We start from the raw sequence: 27742 nt of genomic DNA, 5'->3' as shown, positions 1-27742 counted from the left end.
CTGTTTATCTATTTATTTATTTATTGGCATTAAGGTAGTTCCCCTGTTAGTTTTTAGTAGCTCCTTAGTAACTGTACATAAACTCTTTTGAAACTAGGAAGGTTTAGCAAATTCTCAACTAATAACACCATTACCCATTCAAGTTGTTCAAACTAGAAAATTTAAGTCAACTTTTATTATTCCTTTTCCTTCATAAACCTTATCAATGAATTCTTGAAATCATCTCTTGCCATCTGTCTTCTGTATAAATAAATCTCAACCTGTGTCAGCATCCTTCATCTAGATAATTGTAGTAATTCCTTCCTAGCTGGTCTTCCTGTCTCCAAGTTCTTCCTCCTGCAGTCCACCTACCACACTGCTCACAGAAGAAAGATCTGAAACACAAATCTGATAGCGTCACCCCCTTGTTTAAAAATTTCTGATGGCTGCTGATTACATACAGGACCAAGCTTATGTTTTTCCTTCAAGTCTTTTCCTCTCACCTTTCCAATGCCATAGCCCAGGAGAAAATGGGAAACTGAGATACAGAAAAGGGACAACTGATAAAGTCAACTTTTGAAGGAAGTGGTCACAAAGATGGATATCTCATCTTCTGAGCTTGAAGAAGGAGTAAATATAGAACAATTTACAGGTGGAAGGTATAAAGTTGAGTAAAGATGAAAAGGTTCAAGAGTAGCTTTGGAAAAACTGAAGGAGTACGAGTGTGAGGGAGCATAATTATTACTATCTCACAACTCTGCAATCTCATCACAAGTTTCCAAAGCTGAAAATAATCTCTTAACTGTACTATTTGAACCTCCAATGTAGTCTTCTAACTTACTTCTAACTCGTATTTCTTTATCCAGATAGTCACCTCCTATAGGGATCTATTTTGCTTTTCCTCAGGCACATCACCACCCCGAGATAGATGTATATTAACTTACCAGTGGTTACACCTTAGTGTCATGTATGTTGTGGATTTTTATATAAGGATTATATAAATGTTTATTATTATTATTATTTTTATAAGTAGATTTTTAAGTGTTTTTTAATAAAATTGTACTCAGTACTATTCTACAATATGCTGTCAAGATGTGATCCTTACTGAAGTTGTATTACTCAGCCAACTTCATCTCAAACTAAGAAAGAGCTTCTGAACCTTGACAAATTTACCTATAGTGCCAGTTTAAAAAATTTTAATGGTATAATGACACCTTTTAAACACCAGCCAAAATTTCACTCTAAGTTAACAACTAAACATAGCCCCCCAAACATACATCACTATGTTTTTAATAAAGTAACCTGAAATTCTAGTGCTGAATTGTACTAACATGCTTTTCTAAAATAAAGAGGCAACTGGATTTCCCTGGCTGTGCAGTGGTTAAGAATCCGCCTGCCAATGCAGCAGACACGGGTTTGAGCCCCGGTCCGGGAAGATCCCACATGCCGCAGAGCAACTAAGCCCACGCGCCACAACTACTGAGGCTGCGCTCTAGAGCTCGCGAGCCACAACTACTGAGCCCGTGTACCCTACAGCCCGTGCACCACAACTACTGAGCCCGCGTGCTGCAACTGCTGAAGCCTGCGTGCCTAGAGCCCATGCTCTGCCACAAGAGAAGCCACTGCAGTGAGAAGCCCGCGCGCTACAACGAAGGGTAGCCCCCGCTCGCTGCAACTAGAGAAAGCCCGAGTGCAGCAATGGAGACCCAACGCAGCCAAATAAATTGAATTAAAAAATAATAATAAAATATAGGCAAATGAGATAACACTTACATGTCTCTTTTATTCTATGTTTCTGAATATGAACTCATCAACTGCCTAAAAGTAACAGCATGTATTAATCAATGTGTTTTTGATAATCACTTAAGTCAGGTTTATGCTTTTGGATCTTAACCCTTCACAAATTGCTTAAGAATTTTTATTATACTACCTGAAAATGAAACTAATATAACCAGGTAATAAAAATGCAATCATTCTTGTCAATTACTCAAAGATTGATTTTCACACAAAACTATGATTAATACCTAAGATTCTCATTTTAATATGACAATATAATTTTAAAATGTCCAAACCAATTAAATTGCTTGTCTTTCTAGAACATTAAAATCAGTATACCCATGGTTCCCAAACCTTGTAATTAGGCACCCAAGTTGCCCTCGCAACAAACTCACAGAGTTCCAAGGGATGTTTTAAATTTTCAAGAGAAACACAGTGACATCTGTCAAAAAACCTTGTGAACTATTAATACTAAGTAGCTTGAGGCACTGGAAAAAATATTGAGAAACATCAGCTGAGAAAGTTTAGGAACTTCTGTAATATTTAAAGTACGTTTTAAAAGTAACCTCTTTATTTCTTTTGAAATGGTGACGAGCATGGGTCATACTAACCTGAGATACACTTAATTTGTCAACTTCTGAACTACAATTAAAAAGTCATTTACCAATCTAAAGGGAAAAAATAAAGAAACCCACTTCTTAACAAATGAACTTCCAAAATTATATTTACTATGGCTTTCACAGTATAGTATCACAATTAAAAGAATGGAAGTATACCCCCTTCTCTCTGCCTAACGGCTTAATTACTACTTATTCAAATAGAAGCTAATTTTGTAATTGTTCTTACTCTTTATTCAACATTTTCTTCAACGACAGGCCCTCCCCCACAGGTATTCTATTCCTTAGCCAAGTGGCCCTACATTTCCCTGATCCTACATCTCAGCATAAATTAGTTCTATTCAGTCCCATCTCAGAATAAGACAGCAATTAGCTGAATTTCTTCTTTTTTTGTCACGAAAGTCACAAAATCCTTAAGTCAGAGGGACCTTAGGATAAGCTGATGTGTAAAAGGACTGCTGAAAGAAGAAAGAAAGAAAACAGAATTTCTAGGGGACAGAAAGCCCTGGTTCTGAGAAGGGTAGACTGAGAGTCAGAAGAAACTGAGCTTCAGGACAAGCTCTGTTTCTAACATTAATGACTACAGGCTTTCCTCATTTGTTAAACAAAAGGACTACAGTAGAATATGGATCTGCTACCCGACATCATTCATGATCAAGTCAGAAATACAGATTTCCAAGGGAATTCCCTGGTGGTCCAGTGGTTAGGACTCTGCATTTTCACTGCTGAGGGCCCAGGTTCGATCCCTAGTCAGGGAACTAAGATCCCACAAATTGCGTGCCAAGACTACCCTGGAGATTCTATTCTAGCTCAGTAAGTTGGGTTTCAAGATCACAATCTGTGCAAGGGATTCTGGTGCACAGCCAGATTTGGGAATTGTGATAGATGTTTCAAGTTGACTTACCTAAAACCCAGTTAATGCTAAACCCCTTCTTTCTGGCCTGCCTCTACCATGAAGGCTACAAAGCTACATATTCATTTTCTAGCCTTCCCTTAAACTAGAGATGGTCTTTTAAAACAGCTCTGACAAATGGTATGTAAAATGAAATGGGGTCAATGCCACAACCCCATCTTCTTTCCTCTCCCTTCTTTCTGCTTTTAACTTTGACTTGCTGTCTACAGGTACAGAAGTTATCTTGTTTCTATAAACCAACATACTAAGGATGGCAGAGTGGAAAGGGAAAAAAGACACTGAGGACATCTAGATCTACTGCATCTGCCTAGACTTCTTGTTATGTGAGAAAAATACCACCTTTCTTGTTTAAACCACTATTAGTTGCTTGTAGCCCAAAGTGTTTCTAAACAACATAGCAACGAAAGAATAGATGATCTCAAATGCACACTTCAGATCTAATATTCTAAAGTTCTAACTTTAAATAATCTAACTGTCCAGGGAATGATACTTTTCTACAACATCCTTGACATATGGCTATCTAGACTCTGATATACAATCTAAAGACATCATTCAGAAAACGATCACAGCTTTAACAATTCCCATCCTTTACATACCTTTTCATTCAGTTCAAGAGCAGATTTTGTTAAGTTCAAGTTCACAAGTTGAATTAAAGTGAATATATCCTATGCAAACTCGCCACTAAAAAACTACATACCTTGCATACATAATTTTTAAACAAATAAATTTAACCACATCTTGTTTTAGGAAGGTAAGAAAAACTAATTACAAGGGTATTCTTCATGTATCTTTCTCCATCTTCCCTGTCCTTCATCCTAACTTACCAATCTGGGGCTGAAAAAACATCAACTTTAATGTATAGGAAATATATCTTCTGTGAAAGTCACTAATAGGGGTTCACCTAGAGAAACCAGTGTGGTATTGCAGGCCATCATTTTTTCTATAGTGAATAGGGCTATGGCTGGAATAGTAACTGTCCCAAGGTTGAACTAATATAAAAAATAAAGTATTAGCTACCAAAGCATATCCCCAAATAGACCCTTCCATTTTGCCTTATTCCTAACTCACATTAAAGACAACTACTGCAGAGGCATGAAAACACAGCAATAAATACCAACTGAGATCCCAATCATGGCAAGGAACCATGCTATACAAGGCAGATGGTTGGGTGGCTAATTGTGAATAGATGAAGGGGAAGGGTTCAAGAAGATGCTGCAAAATTCCACTATAAATAAAGCAAATAAATTGCAAAGGTGAGCTAATTTCCAATTTTTCTAATAGGCAGTATCATCTTTAACCTTCATGCAATAAAAATCAGATTGGAAATGCACTGATTTTCAACCATGCTTTGGTGAACTTTTCATTCAACCTACCAGGATTTGTTGGGTTGTTGGCTGTAGCCAGGGAGGTGTGGTTTTGGATTAGATTGTCTTGGGTTGACGGAAGGCCTGAAGCTGACCACGCAAAAGTATTGTATCCTGAAAGACTCTGCTGCTGGTGGTACTGTTGTGATGGTGGAGGTGGAAGTGGTGATGGATGGCTGATAGCTGTATTTTGACCAGAAAATGAATTATCTCTAATTGGCCTGACAGTCGGAGCATTCTGTGAGGTAAACATTTGCTGCCCATATGGATCACCAGCAGGTAGAGAGGGATATGAAACACTAGGATACGCAGCATTAGAAACAGTTGACAAAGCGTAGTGACCGCAAGTAGAGGGAAATCCCTGAGCAGCAACAGAAGAATTGTCAGAGTACATGGCTGGACTATTGTAATGATTCACAAAAGAGGAGTATGGCTGGGAGGCACTCGTATGCAAATGTGATGCTGATGACCCGGCACCTTGGAATGATCCCAGAGTGGATCCCACGACGTGAGGGGCAGGAGGAACGCTGCCATACATCTGCTGTGCTCCTGGCTGTGGGCTTGCTGTGTTAGGAGTCACCACATTTTGTGTTGGTACCCTATAGAGACCAGAGTAGTAATCATCACACTGGCTATCCAATGGCAATGAGGTCATTTTCCCAGGTCCTTGAGAGTAATGTCCTGAGGGAGCAGTGTAGCTTTGAGGATGCAATCCATACCCAGATGGAACTTGCATTTGATTCTGTGCCGGACCTGAAAAAAAAAAAGAGCAAATATTTACAAGAATTAGTAAGAAGGCAACTAACTTTTAAGCACAGTCCCCATCTAAATGTTGCCCTAATTTACTTCTTCATAATCCCAAATTGTTACAAGAGATTATACTCTGATAGACCCACTGTGATAGCCTCCAAGATGGCCCCCAATGACCCCCACCCCCGGTACTGACCCCCTCCCACAATATACCAGGAGTGGACTGTGTGACCAACAGCATATAGCAGAGGTAATGATATATCATTCCAAAGATCTGCCCAGTCTTGGGCACTGGCACTCTCTTAGATCACTTACTCAGTGTGGAAGAACAAAGCTGTCAAGTTGTGAAGAGCCCTCTGGAGAAACCCATGCAGTGAGGAACTGAACTCTCCTGACCAACAGCTAGAGAGAAACTGAGGTCTGCCAACAATCACAGGAGTGAGCCTGGAAGCAGATCCTTCATACCAAGTAGAGTCTCTCTCTCTTTTTTTAATTGAGGCAAATTTATATAACATACACTCAACCATTTTAAAAGGTACAATTCAGTGGCATTTAGTACATTCACGCTCTTATGCAACCATCACCTCTAATTTCAAAACACTTTCATCACCCTGAAAGGAAACCCATCCCCATTAAGCAGTTGTTCCTCACTCCTCCCTGCCCCCAGGCCCTGGCAGCTACTAATCTGCTTTCCATCTTTGTGGATTTACCTATTTTGAGTATTTCATATAAACAGAATCACCCAGTATATGACCTTTTGCCTTTGGCTTCTTTCACTTGGCATAATGCTCTCAGGGTCATCCACATTGTAGCCTGTATCCAACCCTCATTCCTTTTTATGGCTGAGTCACATTCCATTGTATATACAGACCACGATTTGTTTCTCCATTTATCAGTTGGTGGGCATTTGGCTGTGATGATAGTGCTGCCAAGGAGTAACTGGATATTAAACTTCCTATGTTACTTTTTTTTTAACATCTTTATTGGAGCATAATTGCTTTACAATGGTGTGTTAGTTTCTGCTGTATAACAAAGTGAATCAGCTATATGCATACCTATATCCCCATATACTCTCTCTCTCTTGCGTCTCCCTCCCACCCTCCCTATCTCACCCCTCTAGGTGGTCACAAAGCACCAAGCTGATGTCCCCATGAGATGCATCTGTTTCCCACTAGCTATCTCTTTTACATTTGGTAGTGTATATATGTCCATGCCACTCTCTCACTTCGTCCCAGCTTACCCTTCTCCCTCCCCAGGTCCTCAAGTCCATTCTCTACGTCTGCGTCTTTATTCCTGCCCTGCCCCTAGGTTCTTCATAACCTTTTTTTTTTCCTTTTTAGATTCCATTTATATGTGTTAGCTTACAGTATTTGTTTTTCTCTTTCTGACTTACTTCACTCTGTATGACAGTCTCTAGGTCCGTCCACCTCACTACAAATAACTCAATTTCGTTTCTTTTTATGGCTGAGTAATATTCCATTGTATATATAATCCATTTACATTTAAGGTAATTATCAATATGTATGTTCCTATTACCATTTTCTTAATTATTTTGGGTTTGTTTTTGTAGGTCTTTTCCTCCTCTTGTGTTTCCTGCCTAGAGAAGTTCCTTTAGCATTTGTTGTAAAGCTGGTTTGGTGGTGCTGAATTCTCTTAGTTTTTGCTTGTCTGTAAAGGTTTTAATTTCTCCATCGAATGGGAATGAGATCCTTGCTGGGTAGAGTAATCTTGGTTGTAGGTTTTTCCCTTTCATCACTTTAAGTATGTCCTGCCACTCCCTTCGGGCTTGCAGAGTTTCTGCTGAAAGATCAGCTGTTAACCTTATGGGGGTTCCCTTGTATGTTGTTTGTTGCTTTTCCCTTGCTGCTTTTAATATTTTTTCTTTGTATTTTTGATAGTTTGATTAATATGTGTCTTGGTGTGCTTCTCCTTGGATTTGTCCTGTATGGGACTCTCTGTGCTTCCTGGACTTGATTGACTATTTCCTTTCCCATGTTAGGGAACTTTTCAACTATAGTCTCTTCAAATAATTTCTCAGATCCTTTCTTTTTCTCTTCTTCTTCTGGGACCCCTATAATTCGAATGTTGGTGAGTTTAATGTTGTCCCAGAGGTCTCTGAGACTGTCCTCAATTCTTTTCATTCTTTTTTCTTCATTCTGCTCTGTGGTAGTTATTTCCACTGTTTTATCTTCCAGGTCACTTATCCATTCTTCTGCCTCAGTTATTCTGCTATTGATTCCTTCTAGAGAATTTTTAATTTCATTTATAGTGTTGTTCATCACTGTTTGTTTACTCTTTAGTTCTAGGTCCTTGTTAAACGTTTCTTATATTTTCTCCATTCTATTTCCAAGATTTTGGATCATCTTTACTACCATTACTCTGAATTCTTTTTCAGGTAGACTGCCTATTTCCTCTTCATTTGTTTGGTCTGGTGGGTTTTTACCTTGCTCCTTCATCTGCTGCATATTTCTGTCTTCTCATTTTGTTTAACTGTGTTTGGGGGTCTCCTTTTCGCAGCTGCAGGTTCGTAGTTCTCGATGTTTTTGGTGTCTGCCCCCAGTGGGTGAGGTTGGTTCAGTGGCTTGTGTAGGCTTCCTGGTGGAGGGGACTGGTGCCTGTGGTCTGGTGGTGGGGCTGGATCTTGTCTTTCTGGTGGGCAGGGCTGCATCTGGCAGTGTGTTTTGGGGAGTCTGTGACCTTAGTATGATTTTAGGCAGCTTCTCTGCTAATGGGTGGGGTTGTGTTACTGTCTTGCTAGTTGTTTGGCATGGGGCGCCCAGCACTGGAGCTTGCTGGCCATTGGGTGGAGCTGGGCCTTAGCATTGAGACGAAGATCTCTGGGAGAGCTCTCGCCAATTGATATTACATGGGGCTGGGAGGTCTCTGGTGGTCCAGTGTCCTCAGCCCGGCTCTCCCACCTCAGAGGCTCAGGCCTGACATCAGACCAGAGCACCAAGACCCTGTTGGCCACACGGCTCAGAAGACAAGGGAGCAAAAAAAAAAAAGAAATAAAAAAGAAAAAAATAATAATTAAAATGAAAAAAATAATAATAAAAAAAGAGAACCGATATAACAAGTGCTAAAAATTATACTAAGATAAACATAAAAATCAGAAACAAATCAGTCGCAGACAGCAAACCCCAAGTCTACAGGTGCTCCCAAAGTCCACCGCCTCAATTTAGGGATGATTCACTGTCTATTCAGGTATTCCACAGATGCAGGGTACATCAAGTTGATTGCAGGGATTTAATCCACTGCTCCTCAGGCTGCACGGAGAGATTTCCTTTTCTCCTCTTTGTTCACACAGCTCCTGGGGTTCAGCTTTGGTTTTGGCCCCACCTCTGCGTGTAGGTCGCCCTCAGGCATCTGTTCCCTCCCAGACAGGACGGGGTTAAAGCAGCGGCTGATTAGGGGGCTCTTGCTCATTCATGCTGGGGGGAGAGAGGGGTACGGTAGTTATAATTGGAATGCGGGGCGAGCCTGTGGTGGCAGAGGCTGGTGAGACGTTGCAACAGCCTGAGGTATGCTATGTGTTCTCCCAGGGAAGTTGTCCCTGGATCACAGGACCCTGGCAGTGGCGGGCTGCACAGGCTCCTGGGGTCAAGGTGTGGACAGTGACCTGTGACCTGTGCTTGCACACAGGATTCTTGGTGGCTGCAGTAGCAGCCTTAGCATTTCATGCCCGTCTCTGGGGTCTGAGCTGATAGCCGTGGCTCACGCCCGTCTCTGGAGCTCATTTAGGCAGTGCTCTGCTTTCCGTGGGCAGACAGGGAAGGAATCCCCTCTCCTTGCGCACCCTGAAACAATGGTCTCTTGCCTCTTAGGCAGGTCCAGACTTTTTCCCGGACTCCCTCCGGCTAGCTGTGGCGCACTAGCTCCTTCAGGCTATGTTCACGCAGCCAACCCCAGTCCTCTCCTTGGGATCCGACCAAAGCCCGAGCCTCAACTTCCAGCCCCCGCCCGCCCCGGTGGGTGAGCAGACAAGCCTCTCGGGCTGGTGAGTGCTGGTCGGCACCGATCCTCTGTGCGGGAATCTCTCCGCTTTGTCCTCCGCACCCCTGTTGCTACGCTCTCCTCCATGGCTCCGAAGCTTCCCCCCCACCCACCCCCTGTCTCTGCCAGTGAAGGGGCTTCCTAGTGTGTGGAAACTTTTCCTCCTTCACAGCTCCCTCCCAGAGGTGCAGGTCCCGTCCCTATTCTTTTCTCTCTGTTTTTTCTTTTGCCCTACCCAGGTACGTGGGGATTTTCTTGTCTTTTGGGAAGTCTGAGGTCTTCTGCCAGCATTCAGTAGGTATTCTGTAGGAGTTGTTCCACATGTAGATGTGTTTTTGATGTATTTGTGGGGAGGAAGGTGATCTCCATGGCTTACTCCTTTGCCATCTTGAAGGTCTCCTCCCAAGTAGAATCTAATTAAGTCCCAGCTGATAGCCTGACTACAATCTCATGAGACCCTAAACCAGAACCACCTAGCTAGGCTGCTTCATGTCCCTCAGAAACTATGAGATTAAATATTTGTTGTTTTAAGTTGATAAATTTTGGGGTATTTTGTTATGCAGCAAAGGATAACAATATACCTAGCATGGAAGACGTTCAAACCTTTCTTACAGGCTTTTTTTTTTTTTAAGTTATAAAAGTAACAATATATCCACTGTTAAAAAAAATTCAAACAATGAAGAATATAAAGTGAAAAGTACAAGTCCCGTTCTCTCCCTGGTAGCTTATGTCCTATGTCCCAGATGTAGCTACAGTTAATAGTTTCTTGTGTATCCTTTGTATACCTATATACACATATGTAATGTATATATAAGCATATATATTTAAACAGACATAGATCATACTACAGTTCGACAACTTCACTTTTTTACCTAATATATCCTGGATCCCCTTCTGTGTTAGCATATACAAACTTCATTGTTCTTCTAAAAGAATCTATATGGTATTTCACTGTAGAAACATAACATTATTTACCAAATCCCCATTGATGAATATTTATTCCAGGGAGAGAACTAATTTATGAAGTCAACTTCTTTGACGAATCTGCAGGGTAAGTTCCTAGAAGTGAAACTGAAGGTTCAAAGGGTTTTGGGGCTATTAAAATTGACCATTATTGCCAAATAACTCTCCAAAAATGTCTATCAATTTATACTGCTCAGCAGTAATGCTTAAGAATGCCTCATCTTCCCAACACTGAGCACCATTTTAATCTTTGCCAATCTAATAAGAGAGAAACATTTTAGTTTGCAATACTAGACTTTGAGTGATGCTCAGAATCCTTTCGAATGTTTCTTAGCCATTTGGGTATCTTTCTTTGTTATCTGCCCTTTTCCCACAGGATTGTGCTTCCCTTAATAATTTATGAATGTTCTTGTATGTTAAGAAATTTAACCATATGTTATTATTATGTGCTGTCTATATTTTCCCTCAGGTTATTGTTTGTTTTTTAATTTTGTTCATGTTGTCTCTTGCTATAGTTTCTCAATTATTATATAGTAAAATCTTTCATGCTTGGTAAATTTTAAAATCATACTTAGTAGAGCCTGCCCCATTCCAATGTTATAAAGCTATATACCAATGTTTTCCTCTAGTGCTTTTAATACTTCCATTTTTATGTATTTATCTTTGATCACTATAGAATGTATTTATTTTATCAATACCATTAAAGTTAACAATAATATTAATATTATTAATAGTCTAAACATTACTAAACACTAGATTTTGTGCCGCTCACTGTTCTAAATGTTTTACATATATTCACTCCTTTAATCCTCACAGCCCCCTGAAGTAAACAGTATCATTATAACCCCTTTATAAATAAAATAAACGAGGCACAAAAGTTAACTTGTTCAATACAGTCACATACTTAGGGAGTAAGAGGGCTGGGATTTGATTCAAATAATCTGGCTCAAGTCCGTGCTTTCAGACAATGATCTGCTGCCCCTCGCTACACTAAAATCCTGCTAGCTTTCTTTAGCCAAGAAGAAGGTCAATTATCTCAAACAATGGAATTCTAGCTTTGCTTACAAGGGCAAATTTAATTATCCTAGAATCTCATTTTCTTGTCTTGTGGAATGAAATAGATATCTGTATCATACCTCAAATGAAAAGATAATCAAAAAATATATATATATATATTTCAAGCTGTTTCAAGTTCACTGACACAAAGTGCCACTGTATTCTTTGTCATAGTAATTGTATAAAAATAGAAAACAGACAATGTGTTTATAAAAGATATATGAATAATTTCCTTATTCTGTTTTCAATTCCTACTAAATAATGCAGTGGAATCTTAATCTTTGGTCATTTAAATACATACTCCATGGCAGATACAAACATAACTTACACAATCAAGCTGTAAAGAAAAAATAATGGCCACACTTCCAAGAAGCATACAGAGAACCAAAACTCAGGTAACACTGTTTTACTAGGTATATAATTTACTTTTCTTACAGGATATTCTACATGATCACAGTTCATTTAGAAGAATTTAACATGCTTAAAAAAAGTGTAAAATGTTCTCCTCCTTCTCTTCCTTAAATATATTTTAAAAATGGACTTGCTGGATATACATATAACTGATTCACTCTGCTATACACCTGAAACTAATAAAACACTGTAAATCAACTATACTGCAACAAAAATTAAAAACAAAACAAAACAAAACACAGGGTTTGCTACTCTTCATTACAGTCACAGAAAACCCAACACTGGTACAAATTGATCAATCAAGAGAAGAGCCAAGTCAGAGTTAGAGAAATCTGTTTAAATATCTACCCACTTCCTGATTTGATTTGGTTCACCTATGCCACTTGATCTGAAAACAGGAAAATCATCATCATCATGTCCAAGCTACTCAAATGCCATTCTTCTAAAAATAACAGGAACGTTGTATCGGCTGAAATTTATCAGAAGTGAATTACCCACCCAAAAAATCCTATTTGCTTTTTCAGCCCATCAAAGAAAAGGAAGGTACTTACTTTGTGGGAGGAGGGGGGGACGCAAAGGTAGGAACAGCTAATTATATGTTGGTGCTTACCATTCCTTACACTATATCAAGATCTAAATGTTCCAAGTGTACCCCCCAAAATTTCTAATATAATTTAATCAAAATAATAAATGAATCAAAACTTCATTGAAAGCAAAATGATTGTTTTAAATATTTTAAATCAACTTTTAAAGCCTGCAAGGGGGGAAAACCGCGGGGGCGTGGGGATGGTGGTGTGCTGAATTGGGCAACTGGGATTGACATGTATACACTGATGTGTATAAAACTGATGACTAATAAGAACCTGCTGTATAAAAAAATAAAAACTTTTAAAGCCTGCACTGAAAAAAACAAAACAAAACAAACCATAAAGATCAGTTTAAATTGAAAAAAACTGATATCTAGGACAAGCAAATATTTTTTAAAAATTTGTCTTACTGTGACCTAACAAAGCATGCACTCTCTTTTCTTCAACCTTAAAATATATTAGATAACTCTTAACTTTCTCTTAGGGTATACTAGTATTAAAGTTTTATTTCTTCTGCATAAACTAAAAACTGAGCCTGGCAAATATCACAAATAAATCATTTATATACTCTTTAAAAACACACACACACACACACACTGTAAATTATGGGGTTTTTACTAGTAGTAGCAGTTTCATTTGCTTATATTTCCTATAACTGCCTTAGCATCTGCGGCAGTTTTAAAACACAGTTCCCAAACTCTTTGATACTCTGCTGATTAAAGGGTAGGATCTGTCTACTCCCCTTGAATTTGAGCAGGCTTATAACAGCTTCCACTAATAAAGAATGGCAGAAGCAAAGCTGTGTGACTTCACAGGCTTGGTCACAGACAACTCAGCACCTGCACTGTTTGATGGAATATCTGCATATGGATCCCTAAGCAGCTCCATAAGAAATCCATTTACTCCACAGCTGTCATGGTCTGAGGAAGCCAAACCACATAGAGAGGTCACCACTAGGGACTCTGGTTTGAAGTCCGAGTCTCTGAGTTATTCCAGTCTAAGTGCCAGATGTGAGAATAAATAAGCCTTCAAGATCATCCCAATCTCCAGCCATCAAAATCATTTTAAGTCTTCCCCACTGAGGCCCTAGACATCCCAGAGCAAAGCCATCTATGCCATGCCCTGTTCAAAGTCTTAGTTCAACACAGTCTGTGAGCATAATAAAATGGTTGCTTAACCATTGTTTTGTTGTAATTTACTATGTACTAATAGCAACTAGAGCAGCAATTACTGTTTTTAAAAATTCAGAATTCAGATTCTAAAACCAAAATACTATTTATAATAGCACACACACAAAAGGTAGTACTTAAAATACAAATCTAATGAAATATGTGAAGGATCTATATATAGAACTGATATACAGAACAAAACAAAACTATATATAGAACAAAACACTGATGAAAGAAATCAAGGATATGGAATGATATACCATGTTTGTGGACTGGAAGACTTGACATTAAGATGTAAATTATCTCAATTTTGATCTTTAGATTCAAACAATACCAACAAAAATACATGAAGGCTCTTTTATGGATATCAACAAGCCGATTCTAAAATTTCTAGGAAAAGGCAAGGATACTAAAATAGCAAAAAACAAACAAAAAACTTTGAGAAAGAACAGTTGGAGGATTTGCATTACAATTGCATTACAATTTCAAGACTTTATATACAACAATAATCAAGAAAGTGTGGTCCAGGGCTTCCCTGGTGGCGCAGTGGTTGAGAGTCCGCCTGCTGATGCAAGGGACACGGGTTCATGCCCCGGTCTGGGAAGATCCCACGTGTCGCAGAGCGGCTGGACCCGTGAGCCATGACCGCTGAGCCTGTGCGTCTGGAGCCTGTGCTCCACAACGGGAGAGGTCATAGCAGTGAGAGGCCTGCATAGCGCACACACACACACACACACACACACACACACAAAAAGAAAGTGTGGTCCAGACAAAAGGCTAGACATACAGAAAATAATAAAAATAGAGCCACAAAAACACAGTCAACTGATTTTTTGACAATGGTGCCATGGCAATTCAATGCAGGAAAGACAGTCTTTTCAATTGACGGTACTTTTCAATCGATGAATAGTTCATATGCAAAAAAAATGAATCTCAACACATGTCTCAGATCTTAAACAAATATTAAGTCAAAACAAAGCATAGATTTAATGGAAAATTTTAAAACTTATAGGAGAAAATATAGAAGAATATCCAGGTGAATATGGGTTTAGCAATAAGTTCTTACCTATAACACTAAAAGCATGAAATATTGAAAAAGTGAATTTAATCAAATTAAAAAATTTTGCTCTGCAAAAACCACTGAGAGGATTAAAAGACAAGTAGCAGACTAGGAGAAAATATTTGCAAATCACATGCTCAGTAAAGAACTTGTATTCAGAATATATTAAGGACTCTTAAAATTCAACAGTGAGAAAACAGACAACCCAACCAAAAACTGGTTAAAGATGTGAAAAGATAATCACCAAAGAAGATATATGGATGGCAAATGTATGCAAATATGCTCATCATTAGTCAGAGAAATGCAAATTAAAACCCCAATGAGATATCTCTATACACTCATTAGAATGACTGAAACAAAAACCCTGAAAATATCAAATATTGGCAAAGATATAGTTTAACAGAAACTCTAATTTATTGTTGGAGCAAATGCAAAATAGTACACCCACCTTGGAAAATGGTTTGGCTGTTTCTTATAAAAGGTTAAACATACACTTACCATATGACCCAACAGTCCCACTCCTACATATTTACCTAAGTGACCTGAAAACTAGTATTCACACAAACCCAGTGCCTGAATGTTTATAGCAGCTTTATTCATGATCACCAGAAGCTGGAAACAACCAAGATATTCAACAACGGAGGAATGGATAAACAATCCTGTTTATACATATACTAGATAGAATACTATGCAGCAATAAAAGGGAACAGAACATTGTTTCATGCAACAGCATAGATGAACATGGTGAAAGAAACCAGACCCAAAAGATGATATATTTTATGGTTCCATTTATACAACACTCTGGAAAAGGTGAAGGAGAACAGCAATGGTTGCCAGGATTTGCAGAAGGGAGAGCTGTTAACTACAAAGGGACTGCATGAAGACATTTTTTTATGGTGATGGAACTGTTCTGAATAGTGTTGTGGTGGTTGATACTTGACTAGTACATACATTCATCAAAACCCATAGAGCTGTACACTACAAAGAATGAATGAAATTTACTACATGCAAATTTTTGTAAAAAATCAACCAGATGTTGAGAAAATCTAGGATGGAATGCAGACTGTGACAAATCAGTCTAACTTTATTACAAATATATGATAACCTAACAGAAGGATATTTAGGTAATACACATACAGATAAATAGGCAACAAATATAATTATATAAATAGGTTCACATACTTGGGTTCGTATACATATATATCCCCTAGCTCTGTCTGCTGAGAGAGCCTAGAAACAGTGACACCACAGTAGCAATGAGCACATCCAAGGCCCAGTTTTTGGTTTCTTAACACCATGTCCCAACAAAAGGAACCAGGGCTCCTTGGACGAAGAGCAGGCTCTGGTGCTGCCATAGAGCAAGTAAAAGATGGAGCATCTGCTAATGCCAGAAAGTAAGGAAGTGCTCAAAAAACAAAAGGACGGTGGCCAAAGGACACAACAGCCAAACTGAAAGAGCTCCCAATGGCCAAAGCTGTAACAATTTGAGTAAGTATTTTAAATAATGATAGTACTGGCTTATAATCCAAAGGATAAAATAAATATTCTTAAGACCATAATAATATAAATAAATGACTGAATAAGTTTTAAGATGGGAGAGAAAAGGGGGCAAGTCTTCCTTACAGAAAAATTCCGAATAATATATGTAGAAAGAATAAGGGAAAAAGAAAATCACCATTAGAATTCCACAGCAATAATAACCACAGGCAAGAGCGAATGAGGAATGCTAAAATTAGTACATGAAATTTTAAGCGGAGACAGGATAGTAACTTCAAAGTATCTCCCTAAGAATGTTTATTAATTACTGTGGTGATTTTAACATATGCCCACAAATTATTTGATACACCTCACTCCAGGAGGTAGAACATAATTCCCTTTCTGTTGAATGTAGGCTTGAGTTAAATGAGTTGCTCCCACCAGAGCAGGAAAAAATAAAAAATAGTAATTTTACAGTGGAGGAATCTGGCCTGAATGTGTCCCCCTCCAAATCCGTATGAAGCCCTAACCCCCAATTTGAAGGTATTAAGAGGTGGGGCTTTGGGGAAGTAATTAGGTTTAGATTAGGTCACGAGGGTAGGACCCTCATGAAGAATAAGTATCCTTATAAGAAGAAAACCATTCGAGCAGCGAGAAGACGGAGGTCTACAAGCCACGAAGAGGGTCTTCACCAGAACACAACTATGCTGGCACCCTGATCTTGAACTGCCAGCCTCTAAAACTGAGAAAATAAATGTCTGTGATTTAAGCCTCCTAGTCTATGGTATTTTGTCATAGCAGCCCAAACTAAGACATCTCTTCAATCAAGTGCCCAAGGTTAACATGACCAGTAATAAAACAAATTGATATCATGTAACCCCTGATATGACATGATAAGGGCACTTCAACCTCTGGGTATTCTTTCTAAAAAAATCATAACCCCAGTCTAATCATGGGAAAGCATCAGCAAACCCAAAGTGAGGAACTATCACTTACCAGTCCTGTCAAAGTCCTAAAAAACAAAAAAAAGAATAAGAAATTGTCATAGACCAGAGGAGACTAAGGCAACACAACTAAATGCAACATGATATCCTGGACTGGATCCAGGAATGGAAAAAAAAAATAGCGGAAAAACTGGTGAAATGTAAATAAAAATCTGTTGTTTAGTTAACTGTATTTCCCCAATGTTAATTTCCTGGTTTTGATAAAGGTACCATAGTTTTATAAGATGGTAAATCATGAGAGGAAGATGTTAAGACTTTAGAAGAAGCTAAGTGAAGGTTATTGCATTTTGTTATTGCATACACTATTGCATAGTGTATCACTTCCGCAAATCTAAAATTATTGCAAAATAACAAGTTTTTAAACCATCAATGAAAAAAGTGCTGGAAACGACCTACTAAATTGATTGACAAAATTTTTGAAACAAATGACTACACCAAACATAGCCACCAGAGTGATTTTCCTAAAAAAAAAATCTGATTGTTACTTCCTCGTTTAAAGCTTTCTAAGGGTTTTTCTTGCCATCAAGGAAAAATACAAATTCTTTAACATGGCCTGTAAGATAGTGGAAGACAGAATAATCCCTCCTTCATCCCATATGTCCATTTCCTAATCCCTGGAACCTGTGAATATGCTAGGTTACATGGCAAAGGGGAGGTAAGGTTACAGATAGCATTAGGGTTGTTAATCAGCTGACCTTAGAAGAGGGAGAATATCCTAGATAATCCAGGTGAGCTCAGTGTAATCATGAGAGTCCTTAAAAGTGGCAGAGGGGGCTTCCCTGGTGGCGCAGTGGTTGAGAGTCCGCCTGCTGATGCACAGGACACGGGTTCGTGCCCCAGTCCGGGAAGATCCCACATGCCGCGGAGCGGCTGGGCCCGTGAGCCATGGCCGCTGAGCCTGCGTGTCCGGTGCCTGTGCTCCGCAATGGGAGAGGCCACAACAGTGAGAGGCCCGTGTACCGCAAAAAAAAAAAAAAAAAAAAAGGTGGCAGAGGGAAGCCGAAGAGAGTCAGAGGGAGATGTGACTACAGAAGACTCCTCTGAGAGATGCAATGTTGCTGGCTTTGAAGATGGAAAGAGTGGGCCACAAGCCAAGGAATGTGGGTAGCCTCTAGAAGCTGAAAAAGACCTTTGCCTTTGCCTAGAGCCTCTAGAAGTGAATGCAGCCCTAATGACACCTTCATTTTAGCCCAGTTAGACTTCTAACCTACAGAAGATGAATTCATGTTGTTTTAAGCCACCAGTTTGTGGCAATTTGTTACATCAGCAAAGAGAAAACCAATGCAAAGACCCTTCATGATCTGACCCCTGCCTACCTCTCCCAACTCATTGCTTACCACTCCCCCTTCTCACAATGATTTCCTACAGGTATACCTTAATATACTGTGAGTCCTCACGTGGGTCCGCCAAAGTTTGATCAATAAATAAAATGTAATTCTGTTACAACTCAGAATGCCTACTGTTATGATGAAGTGACACAGAATGCTGACCTGGTAGGAAGAGGTATAACTTGCCACGAGAAAAGCAAAGGAGCCACAGCACAACATCAGGTAAGGTTGTATGCTGGAGCTTTGCCTCAAAAGGCCATCAAAGAGGTTTATTAGGGCAGAATACCACAGTTAAGTTGCCATATAAAGACTTCTGAAGAGGATCAAGTAAATTATGTGATATTTTTCTGAAACTTGCTTTTTAAAAATACAGGTATTCAAAGCTTAATTCCTTCAAGAATGCCACCAAACGCAGTGGTTAAGAATCCACCTGCCAATGCAGAGGACACGGGTTCGATCCCTGGTCCGGGAAGATCCCACATGCCGGGAAGATCCCACATGCCGCGGAGCAACTAAGTCCGTGCGCCACAACTACTTAGCCTGCTCTCTAGAGCCCACGAGCCACAGCTACTGAGCCCACGTGCCACAACTAGTGAAGCCTGCGTGCCTAGAGCCCGTGCTCCGCAACAAAAGAAGCCACCCTAATGAGAAGCCCGTGCACTGCAACGAAGAGCAGCCTCCACTCGCTGCAACTACAGAAAGCCCGTGTGCAGCAACGAAGACCCCACGCAGCCAAATAATAAATAAAAATAAATTTAAAAAAAAGAATGTCACCAAAAACTCTGGCACTAAAGTAGCCATGAGTGTGAAAAGGCTGAAAATCACTATTCCACACTCTTACCATAGCAAATTTTTCTCAAGTCATGCTTGTTCACCCCTGACAGTTCACACAGTCTCTTCCCTCTACCTGGAAACTTCAAAAACTCCCTCTACTCCCTTCATCTGACCAACTCTTACTCATTCTTCAGTTCTCAGCTCAGCTCTTCCTCTAGAAGACATTCTCTAACCCTACAAGCAGATGCCTGCTTAATGTTGTACTACAGTATTTTGGACAGCGCTTTCCACGTGGAACTCTAAGTGTGCACTCTGTAAGTGAAAAACTTGGGTCTAGTTTGCTCTCAGCTCTATCATATCCTTAAGGCTTAGGGTAGTGACTGGCTCATGGAATCCATTACTATATTTTGAAAAAAATTAAGCCCCATAAATAATCCTCAAATATTTCTGTATCAGGCGTTTACCACATCACAATTATCAACAAGAACTATATGATACTGAAAGAGAAAGAATTCAAAACTTAATAGCTTCCACTATGTAAAGTCATTTATACGCTACTATGAGAACAAATATACAAGTCTGACTTTTTTTTTACCTTGGCATTCTACACTTTTTACTCTGTAGTCGTTCAAGTATAAGAACATTTGAAACAAAAGGAAAGTAAAAACCTACTGTATTTCATTACATCTAAAGTGTTTTGACACTGCCACTTTTTCTTCCCTTCTTACCAGATGTATGAGTTTCCTATTGCAAGTATAACAAATTATACAAATTCAATGGCTTGAAATAACACAAATTTATTCTTTTAGAGTTCTCGAAGTCAGAAATCCAAAGTCAGTTTCACTGGGCTAATATCAAGGTACCATGGGCAAAGCTGGTTCCTTCCGAGGCCTGAGGACAGAATCCATTTCTTTGCCTTTTTCAGCTTCTAGTAACCACCTGCATTCCTGAGCTCATGGCCCCTTCCTCCAACTTCAAAGCACAACATCCTAACCTCTGCTCTATGGTCACATTACTTTCTCTGCAGGCTGACTCCTCCAGTTTCTAATAAGGATGGTTGTAATTATATCAGGCCTGCCCAGATCCAGGATAATCTCCCCAACTCTAATCACAGCTGCAGAGGTTTCAGCTGGTCAGCCTGACTGATATTATCATATACAAGCTAGATACAGCCTGATTTTCTATAAGCATCTATGCCCTCCTTAGCAAGAGTAAATTATCACAAGATCCACCCAAGGGATAGATCTGCCTCAGTGACATAATCTCCTTTCAGAGATAAGAGTCTCACCAAAGGAAAACTCATTCTATTCCTGCTTTAAGCAAACTCGACATGAAAATCAAAATTTACAAATCAAGTATTTTATGGAAAGTCTAGTCACTATACAAAAAACCATAGGCTCTTAATGTTTCCTCATCCCCCCACCAATCCCACAGAGAAGCAACATTTTTAATGTATTTTTGTTTCATTAGTCGTTTCCTGAATTGAATTTCCAACTTTTTAAAAATGTCAGATGAAAAGTTTTCATTATCTTTAAAAGATAATGAAAGGTCATCGGAGTACAAACTCCTCTATCCTATTGAGATACAATTCGTACTAATTGGGAGAAGGAGAATCAGATCTAAGAAGGTAATTCATTCATCACTGAGTAACCAAGAAGTCCGTCAATACTCAGCCAGTATGCACTTTAACAATCGTCCTTATCAAACTGTTAAAATGCTCTTGAACCAGCTGGTCAAAAGCCACAGTCCTGACCCTGACTCTCTGCTGCGCCCCACCATGCTGGCCCCTTGCCACACAGCCACTCACGACTTAGCAGCTAAAGGACTAATGCCTGGCACACTGCAGTCTGTCTGAATTCTGCTCTAGGGGCAAGGTTGGTATCCATTCAGTGGTCAGTACATGCAGTACTGATTACTAAATAGTTTGAATATACTACTCCTACCAATAAAGTATCAATAATATTACTAAAATACATTTTTAGTGAGCATAAAATGTATACACACACATACACCTCTAAAGAAATCTGCAATTAGAAACTCCAGTGATTTAAAAACGGGGGAGTCTCAGTCACATCTGATTCCCCTGGATTATTCTTCCTGATGGAGGGCTAATAGCCACAAAGGCAACTGTTCCAGTCACTGCTGGCAGACACAGCCTATGCAACCATTTGGATGAAATCTCACTGCACTAAGTATAGGTTATTCCTGCCACTACATCAGTTGTCCTCTTTGCATGTCATGATAATGAGTGCTAAGAGTGAAGGGGCCAAAAGAAAATCAATATTGTTTGAAAACCTACTACATGCCAGGTACTTTACTTTCCTATATATAATCTTATATAATTCTCTCAAGTCCTGTGAAGTACCACTATTGTCATTTTACAAACAAACAAACAGGGGCACGAAAGGTCACTAATTCATACAATTTCAAATAGTTGGGAAGTAGTGAAGAAGCCAGGTATTGCAGGTTCCAAAGCCCATTTCACAGAAATACTAGGAAAAACAAGCAAGTTAGGACCTGGCCACTGCCTAGGCAAGGCATTTTACTAGTCCCTCCCCCCTCCCTACTTCATCCGCTTTTTCCTCAGTTCCTCTTACAGGTAGCTTTCAGCACACAATTTTAGAAAACTTAAAACCGATGAAACCCCTCTTCCCGCAAACCAGCTAGCTGAGGTAGTGGCCTATTAGAGGAAACCTTCCAAGAGCAGATTCGTGGGAGGGAGTGTAAAAAAATAATAGACAAGTTCACTTACTCCATTGAGTGCCTACTGCATGCTGCCATGGAATGTGATGAGGAAAACTCACGCGGTATCTGCCACATGAAGAATTTATATCCTGATATGAGGGGACCCTCATTTGCTAAGCGTCTCATTTTGCTAAGCACCAGGTACTTTAAAAAATAGTACCTCATTTAATGTAATCTTCTCAACAACCCTACGAGGGAGGTATTATTATCCCCTGAAGTCCAGAGATGTTAAGTAATTTTCTCCACAAAACCCTGGGCTGTAACAGAGCCTACAGCCTTTTCACTAGCCCACACTTTCTGACAATTCTGAGTATGCTTAGCCTACTGGAAATAATAGTGGCTTCCCCAGGGCTGAATATGACATGATCTGCTCTAACACGCAGTGCTGACTGTGAAGATACTCTCATTTCTAGGAAAGTCTGCTGAAGATTGGCTCAAAATCTGTTCTATTTCAATGTCTTTAGCATCTAATAAATACTTCAGGGTTCACAGATGAATCAGAAAGATGGAAGTTAGCTGAAATACTAGGATCAGTAGCAATGAATGTGATTTACAAAAATCAGTACAGATATAACCTCAGAAACTGAGGGGGAGGGAGTGGCATGGGAATGAAAATACAATAAAAATAACCAAAGCAATACAGCAACAACAATAAAAACTAAACCCAGATAAAAGTCACTTGTTTATATATTTTTTAAGATCCTTGAGATATCTATTAATCAACCTAGGGGGAAATTACGTGTGCAGAAAGCTATGTTATACCATGGCAGTATCTTCATGAGAGGACCTGATGCTTCTGGTTAGCTAGAAAGGAAGACTAGAAACCTGAGACACAGATACTGCTCTGATCAAAAGAAACTTACTTCAGACACACTAGGGAGATTTGTATCATTTTAAATTTTGCATGTGCTCTCAGAGTTGAAGGGTTTCCTATAACCGACCAGACAGTATTGCTGAGTGAATGGTATATTTATTTATAGCTTCCATAATGAATTCTCGTAATTCCCATTACTATCTCATCTTCCTTGCATTATTAACAATTAAAATGATAAAACTGCCAGTAGTATCATTCTTGGAAAAGGCACATGGAAGGAAGAAAACACATTTTCATTTGAAAATGAGCACCACTTGCTTCCTAAATGTAGAATTAAAAAGCAGTGTTTTACTGGTAAATTTGGGTGACCCACCGCCCCCCAAAATTCTAAAAAGACCTCTTTCAATTTAAGTCGATTGGGGGAAATTATGGGGTTATGCCATCATTACCAGGATATTATTCACTCAGTCTCCCCTTGTTTGAGGACTCAGTTTTGGAAGGACTCTCAAAAGGCAGAGTAAAAGTTGAAAAATGTTCAACTAATACTTCATATGAAAATACAAATAATTCTAAACCGCCCACATGGTGCTCAATGAAAAACTGAAGTACAGAAATATAACTTCAAGGAAGGAAGTTTAAAAAGAAATATTTCAAAGACTCAAAGAAGTCAAATTCTATCTTCAAATAAATGGGGGAAAGCATGTTAACAATTAAACATAGAAAATAAGGAAAAGTAATAATGAAGGCCCGATTTCTGCCTCCCTACCCTTTCCAATATCAAAGTTTCTAATAAGAGACTTCTTAGAGTCTGTTAATAGAAAGAGATTGGACTTGGAACTAGAAGACTGTATTAGACTTCATTTAACAAATGTTTAATGAGACTATAACTTGTTCTAGGCCCTGAATATACAGCAGTGAACAGGAGGCAGGCTGCTACCCTCAAGAAGCTTATACGGGCATTGGTGAAAAACACCCACCCAAAACTTTCTGGATCTGTTCAATTAGAGAAGTGAACTAGGTGTTTTACAGACTGTGTTCCCAAAACACCTGGACCTCCACCTCTATTTTAACCACAACAGCTCTGCTTTTTTCTGATTTCTATAGCAGGGCTCTGCAGGAAAACAAATCTGTTTTTAAAAATGTTTGATAACCGCTAAGCTAAGTGATCTCTAAGTACCATTCCAGTTTTACAACTCTGTCTTCTGTGATGCTTCAAACTCGTACTTCTGACCTATTTCTTTTTCACCGTGCTGGAATTCCACAGAGATATATTAAAAGGCAAACTAGTTTACGTGGGGCTAAAGAATCAACCACAAACCTGAATGACTGCTTAATCGTTATCTATGGGTGCCAAATACCATATAGCAAAAATTACTTTCTTCTAAGATTAACAAACAAAACAAAAACAGATTTTATCTTGTTATTTACCTACTTAAGCTACTTACTTTTACAAAAAACAAACAAAAATTAACTCTAGTTCTTTATCTTAATTTCTAAATTCCTTAGCATTTAAGGCCTTTCTGTAACTTGGCCCCTTTTAGGTATTCTTGGGTTTTCCCTCTCACCCAACACCCTTTCTGCCTCTTAGTTTCTAAATTTTGAGACTTCTGTTCATGTCCTTGAGATAGCCCTCCTCTCCTATCCATCCCTGTCAAATCCCTCAAGGTCATAACCAACTCAAATGTCACCAAAATACACGTCAATTTACAAGAAAGGCAGGGATTCTGTCTTTTCTACTAGGCTAACCTTGAGCCCCCAACTGGCAAGCATGCAAAAAATGTTGAAATGAATTATGTCAAAGTAACGATTATAAACAGCAGAAATCAAGCATCATCTATTTTTGGCTTCTAAATGTATTAACTGATTTGTTTTTACATATTTAACAGCCTGATCACAACTGATATCCTGCCATTCCTTGAGCGTTCACAAAATTTGTTAAGGCTGAGGTAAATACTTGCCACTCTAAAAACTGTACACTAAGACAATAATGCATACTCAGAAAATCAAGACACAATCCTTGGATCACTATTAATCATGGATTTAAAATATTCTAAAAGACGTGGGATCGCTTCCTAAATTATCATGTTCTAGTTCCTCCACACACAAAGCTATTCTAAAAACAAAACAAAAACAAGAATTTATATCAAGTTTACAAGAACAAAACCTGCTCACAAATAATATCTTCATGTATGTTCAGGACAGAAGTACAAAACCTACTACACTGTTCACATTCAAAACCCATAGAGTAAACAATGACCAGTGAAAGTAAAGCACGTAATACTGACAAGTATGGCTGATCCAAAGGATAAGGCTAAGCCATCACGTTTGACTTATGAAAAAAAATCAACTTCTGGTTCTCAGGATAAACGATAAACTGCAAGCTTGAAAAGTATCAGTTATAAAATTTAGATGCTGGCTGAACTGGTTTATAAAGTCTAGTAAGTTTTCATTTCACAGATTGGATAAAATAGGTCAGTCCAACAACCATTTTTAAAGAGTACCAGCAGACCTTGCTCTCTTTTACAGAGAACCAGACATATTCTTAAGTATTCAGTCCATCACTTTCGAGAGTTCTCATCTAAAATGTTATCGTCTATAAAGGGAGGCCCCCTCTCCCCCGGCCCCAGCCACGAACATTCCAAATCTCAAGATGAGGGAATACTAGAACCGATCATTTTTCAGCTGAAACTCGCGCATCCCCAAAGCCCGCGACCTTAGTATGAAAGCGCTTTCACGGTGCATTGGCTGCTGCCGGTATGAAGGCCTTGCCTCAAACAGGGCCAACTCTGGCACGTTTTTGTGTTTTTGAAAGTGAAGCTGGGGGGGGGGCGGGGAGGGGAACACCCAGATCTAAAAGTATTCGTTTAAATCCGTTTGACACCTGCTCCCTTTCAAACACGACCAGCAAACTCCAAACGCTCGAGTAGCGGCCGCAGCAGCAATGACAGATCTTGAGGCCGAACTGGGTCAGGGTTACAGTTACACTTGTGTTGCATCTTTACACCCTTTGTCTACAAACTTGGGCACTAACTTCAGTTCCCTTCCAGGCAGCGTGCTCGCCGGGCCTCAGAAATCAGAGCAATTTTCCTGAGACAGGAAGGGCACAACCCTCCCAGCTCCATGGCTACACCAGCCTTCCACGGACCACGCACTCTGCGGCCTCGGCTTTTCGCCCGGTATCTGGGCGAAGGGGTCGCCCGTGGAAACTCCCCTGCGCCCGGGCTGGATAAAAGGGATTTCACGCGGTGTCTGGTCTCCCCCTTTTCTATGGCCCCTACTCGTCCCCGTGGTTTCGGGCCCGGGGTCACACTACAGAGACAGCCCTGCTCCCTAATTCCCTGGGCCGGCCCCCGCGCCGGGCCGCCCCTCCCCCCCAGCCCCCCAAACCCCCGGGGCCGACCCCCACCTCGTGCCGCCCCCCACCCCGCCCCGGCAGCCGCCCCCCCTCCCACCGCCCTCCCTCCCGCCCCGCCCGATTCGGCCGCGCAGGCTGCCCCGCCAGCACTAGGCCCCGCGCTCCGCCCCGGCCGCCCTCCTCACCGTTCTGCTGGTGAGGCCCCGGGCCCGGGCCCGCGGGCGCGGCGGCTCCTGAGGCGGCGGCTCCGCCAAGCTTGGGCGGGATCCGGGAGCTGGCGGCCGGATGAGGTGACCCGGCGGGGGCCGACATGACGGCACTGCGGGCGGCGGCCGCGGCTCCGCTTCGGGTAGTTGGGCGGAGGGAAGGGAAGGGAAGGCGGAGCCGGAGCGGCGAGAGGAAGAGGAAGGAACGCGCCCGGCGTCACCGACGGAGTCACCCGGGACCGTGGCTGGAGTGCTCGCGCTCCGCCCTGGAGCCTAGCTCGGCCGCTGCGGGCGCCGGAACCCCTCCCGGCCCTGCCCCGCCGCCGCCTCGAGCCCCGAGACGCGGGACTCCCACCCCGCGGGTCGCTCCCGGCAGGCGCTGACTCTGCGAGCCGCAGCGTCCCCTGCAGGCGGAGCCCGGCGCGCCCAGGCCGGAGGCGGGGCGCGGGGCGGCAGCCTCCCAGCCAGCCCTGCGACCTCGGGCCCGGGCTGACCTGCTGTCGCCTCGGGGCGAAAGGGGTGGACCAGGATAGATGGCGCTGGGCCCGCTCCCACGTGGGGCGGAGGCAGGAGCGCGGCGGGCCTGGGCCGGGCGGTGCGGTGCGGGGACGGGGTTCCAGAGCTGCGGGGTGACCTCCAGAGACCAAGGCAGCGCCTGGCCGGACTGACCCCGCTCACCCTTCCTCCGAAGAGGAACCCTGGGTTTGGCTTTTTTTTTAATCTTGAGGTGTTTTCCCCCTTAATATTAAATCCTAAAGGAAATAGACATTCAAGCTCCCTGTCCGTAGGGAATTATAATCCTGGGCAAAAGAAAAAGAAATATTTTTCTATGATAAGCACAGTATCTCAATAAGAATTGAGAACTTTTCCCACTGACTTAAATCCTGGGAAAGGAAAGGGGGAAATGGAGTATAAGGGAAGCTGAAAGGCAAACTTTATCGTCCTCATGATTTTTGCCAAGAGTTGGCTCATCCTGTTGATGTTCAGAAGAGAAGCTGTAACACCCAAAGCAAGAACTCAGCGTGGTTTGTCTTCGCTTATGAAATCGTTGAATCTCTGGCCTGTCCCAGCATGTTAACTGGTAAGCAAGCCCTGGGACTGCATTACCCAAGTCGTTTTGCCATCTTGGAATCCTGAGTATGCCACAGTCATTCTGTGTTTGTTAGAAATGAAATTGTTCAAAAGCGTCGAATTCCGAATGGGATGTTGCAAGGTTGTATTTCTGGAGCGATGTCTAATTACTGAATGATTATGCCAAACATAAAGTGTGTTGTAGTCCTAGAATAATGCGAAGCTTCCCTTTAGTTGCTGCCGTGAATTAATGATACTTGGTGCTTTAATGCACCAAATGAATTACAAATAGGATTTCAGTAGTTGGATTTGTACTTTTGTTTTTGGAATT

The 27742-nt window shown here is 40.8% G+C and overlaps 1 protein-coding gene and 1 long non-coding RNA gene across 9 annotated transcripts in view; one reads left to right on the top strand and one right to left on the bottom strand.

The window, feature by feature from the left end:
• SEC24B (SEC24 homolog B, COPII component) overlaps positions 1 to 26582 on the bottom strand; it is a 94035-nt gene extending 67453 nt beyond the window's left edge. For 4 of the 5 annotated variants that reach the window (XM_027103484.1, XM_027103485.1, XM_027103486.1 and 1 more), the window contains exons 1-2: positions 26320 to 26582; positions 4659 to 5402 (exon numbers count right to left, since the gene is read on the bottom strand). In XM_027103484.1, coding sequence (XP_026959285.1) covers positions 4659 to 5402; positions 26320 to 26446 — 871 coding nt within the window. In that variant the 5' untranslated portion in view covers positions 26447 to 26582. The remainder of the gene's footprint in view (positions 1 to 4658; positions 5403 to 26319) is intronic. The other variant, XR_003432238.1, reaches the window with a different exon arrangement.
• A 3-nt stretch (positions 26583 to 26585) lies between these two features.
• Positions 26586 to 27742, top strand: part of LOC113619001 (uncharacterized) — a 93405-nt gene continuing 92248 nt past the window's right edge. For 2 of the 4 annotated variants that reach the window (XR_003432242.1, XR_003432240.1), the window contains exon 1: positions 26601 to 27421. This is a non-coding gene — a long non-coding RNA (uncharacterized LOC113619001). Of the gene's footprint in view, positions 27422 to 27742 lie in introns of all 4 variants that reach the window. The other 2 variants (XR_003432239.1, XR_003432241.1) reach the window with 2 other exon arrangements.

Source organism: Aethalodelphis obliquidens, unplaced genomic scaffold, assembly GCF_003676395.1.
Source record: "Aethalodelphis obliquidens isolate GAN/ISIS:26980383/991018 unplaced genomic scaffold, ASM367639v1 scaffold6, whole genome shotgun sequence".
NCBI classification, from domain to species: Eukaryota; Metazoa; Chordata; class Mammalia; order Artiodactyla; family Delphinidae; genus Aethalodelphis; species Aethalodelphis obliquidens.
The sequence above is the reverse complement of the archived record's forward strand: the minus strand, read 5'-3'. Positions and strand labels throughout refer to the sequence as shown.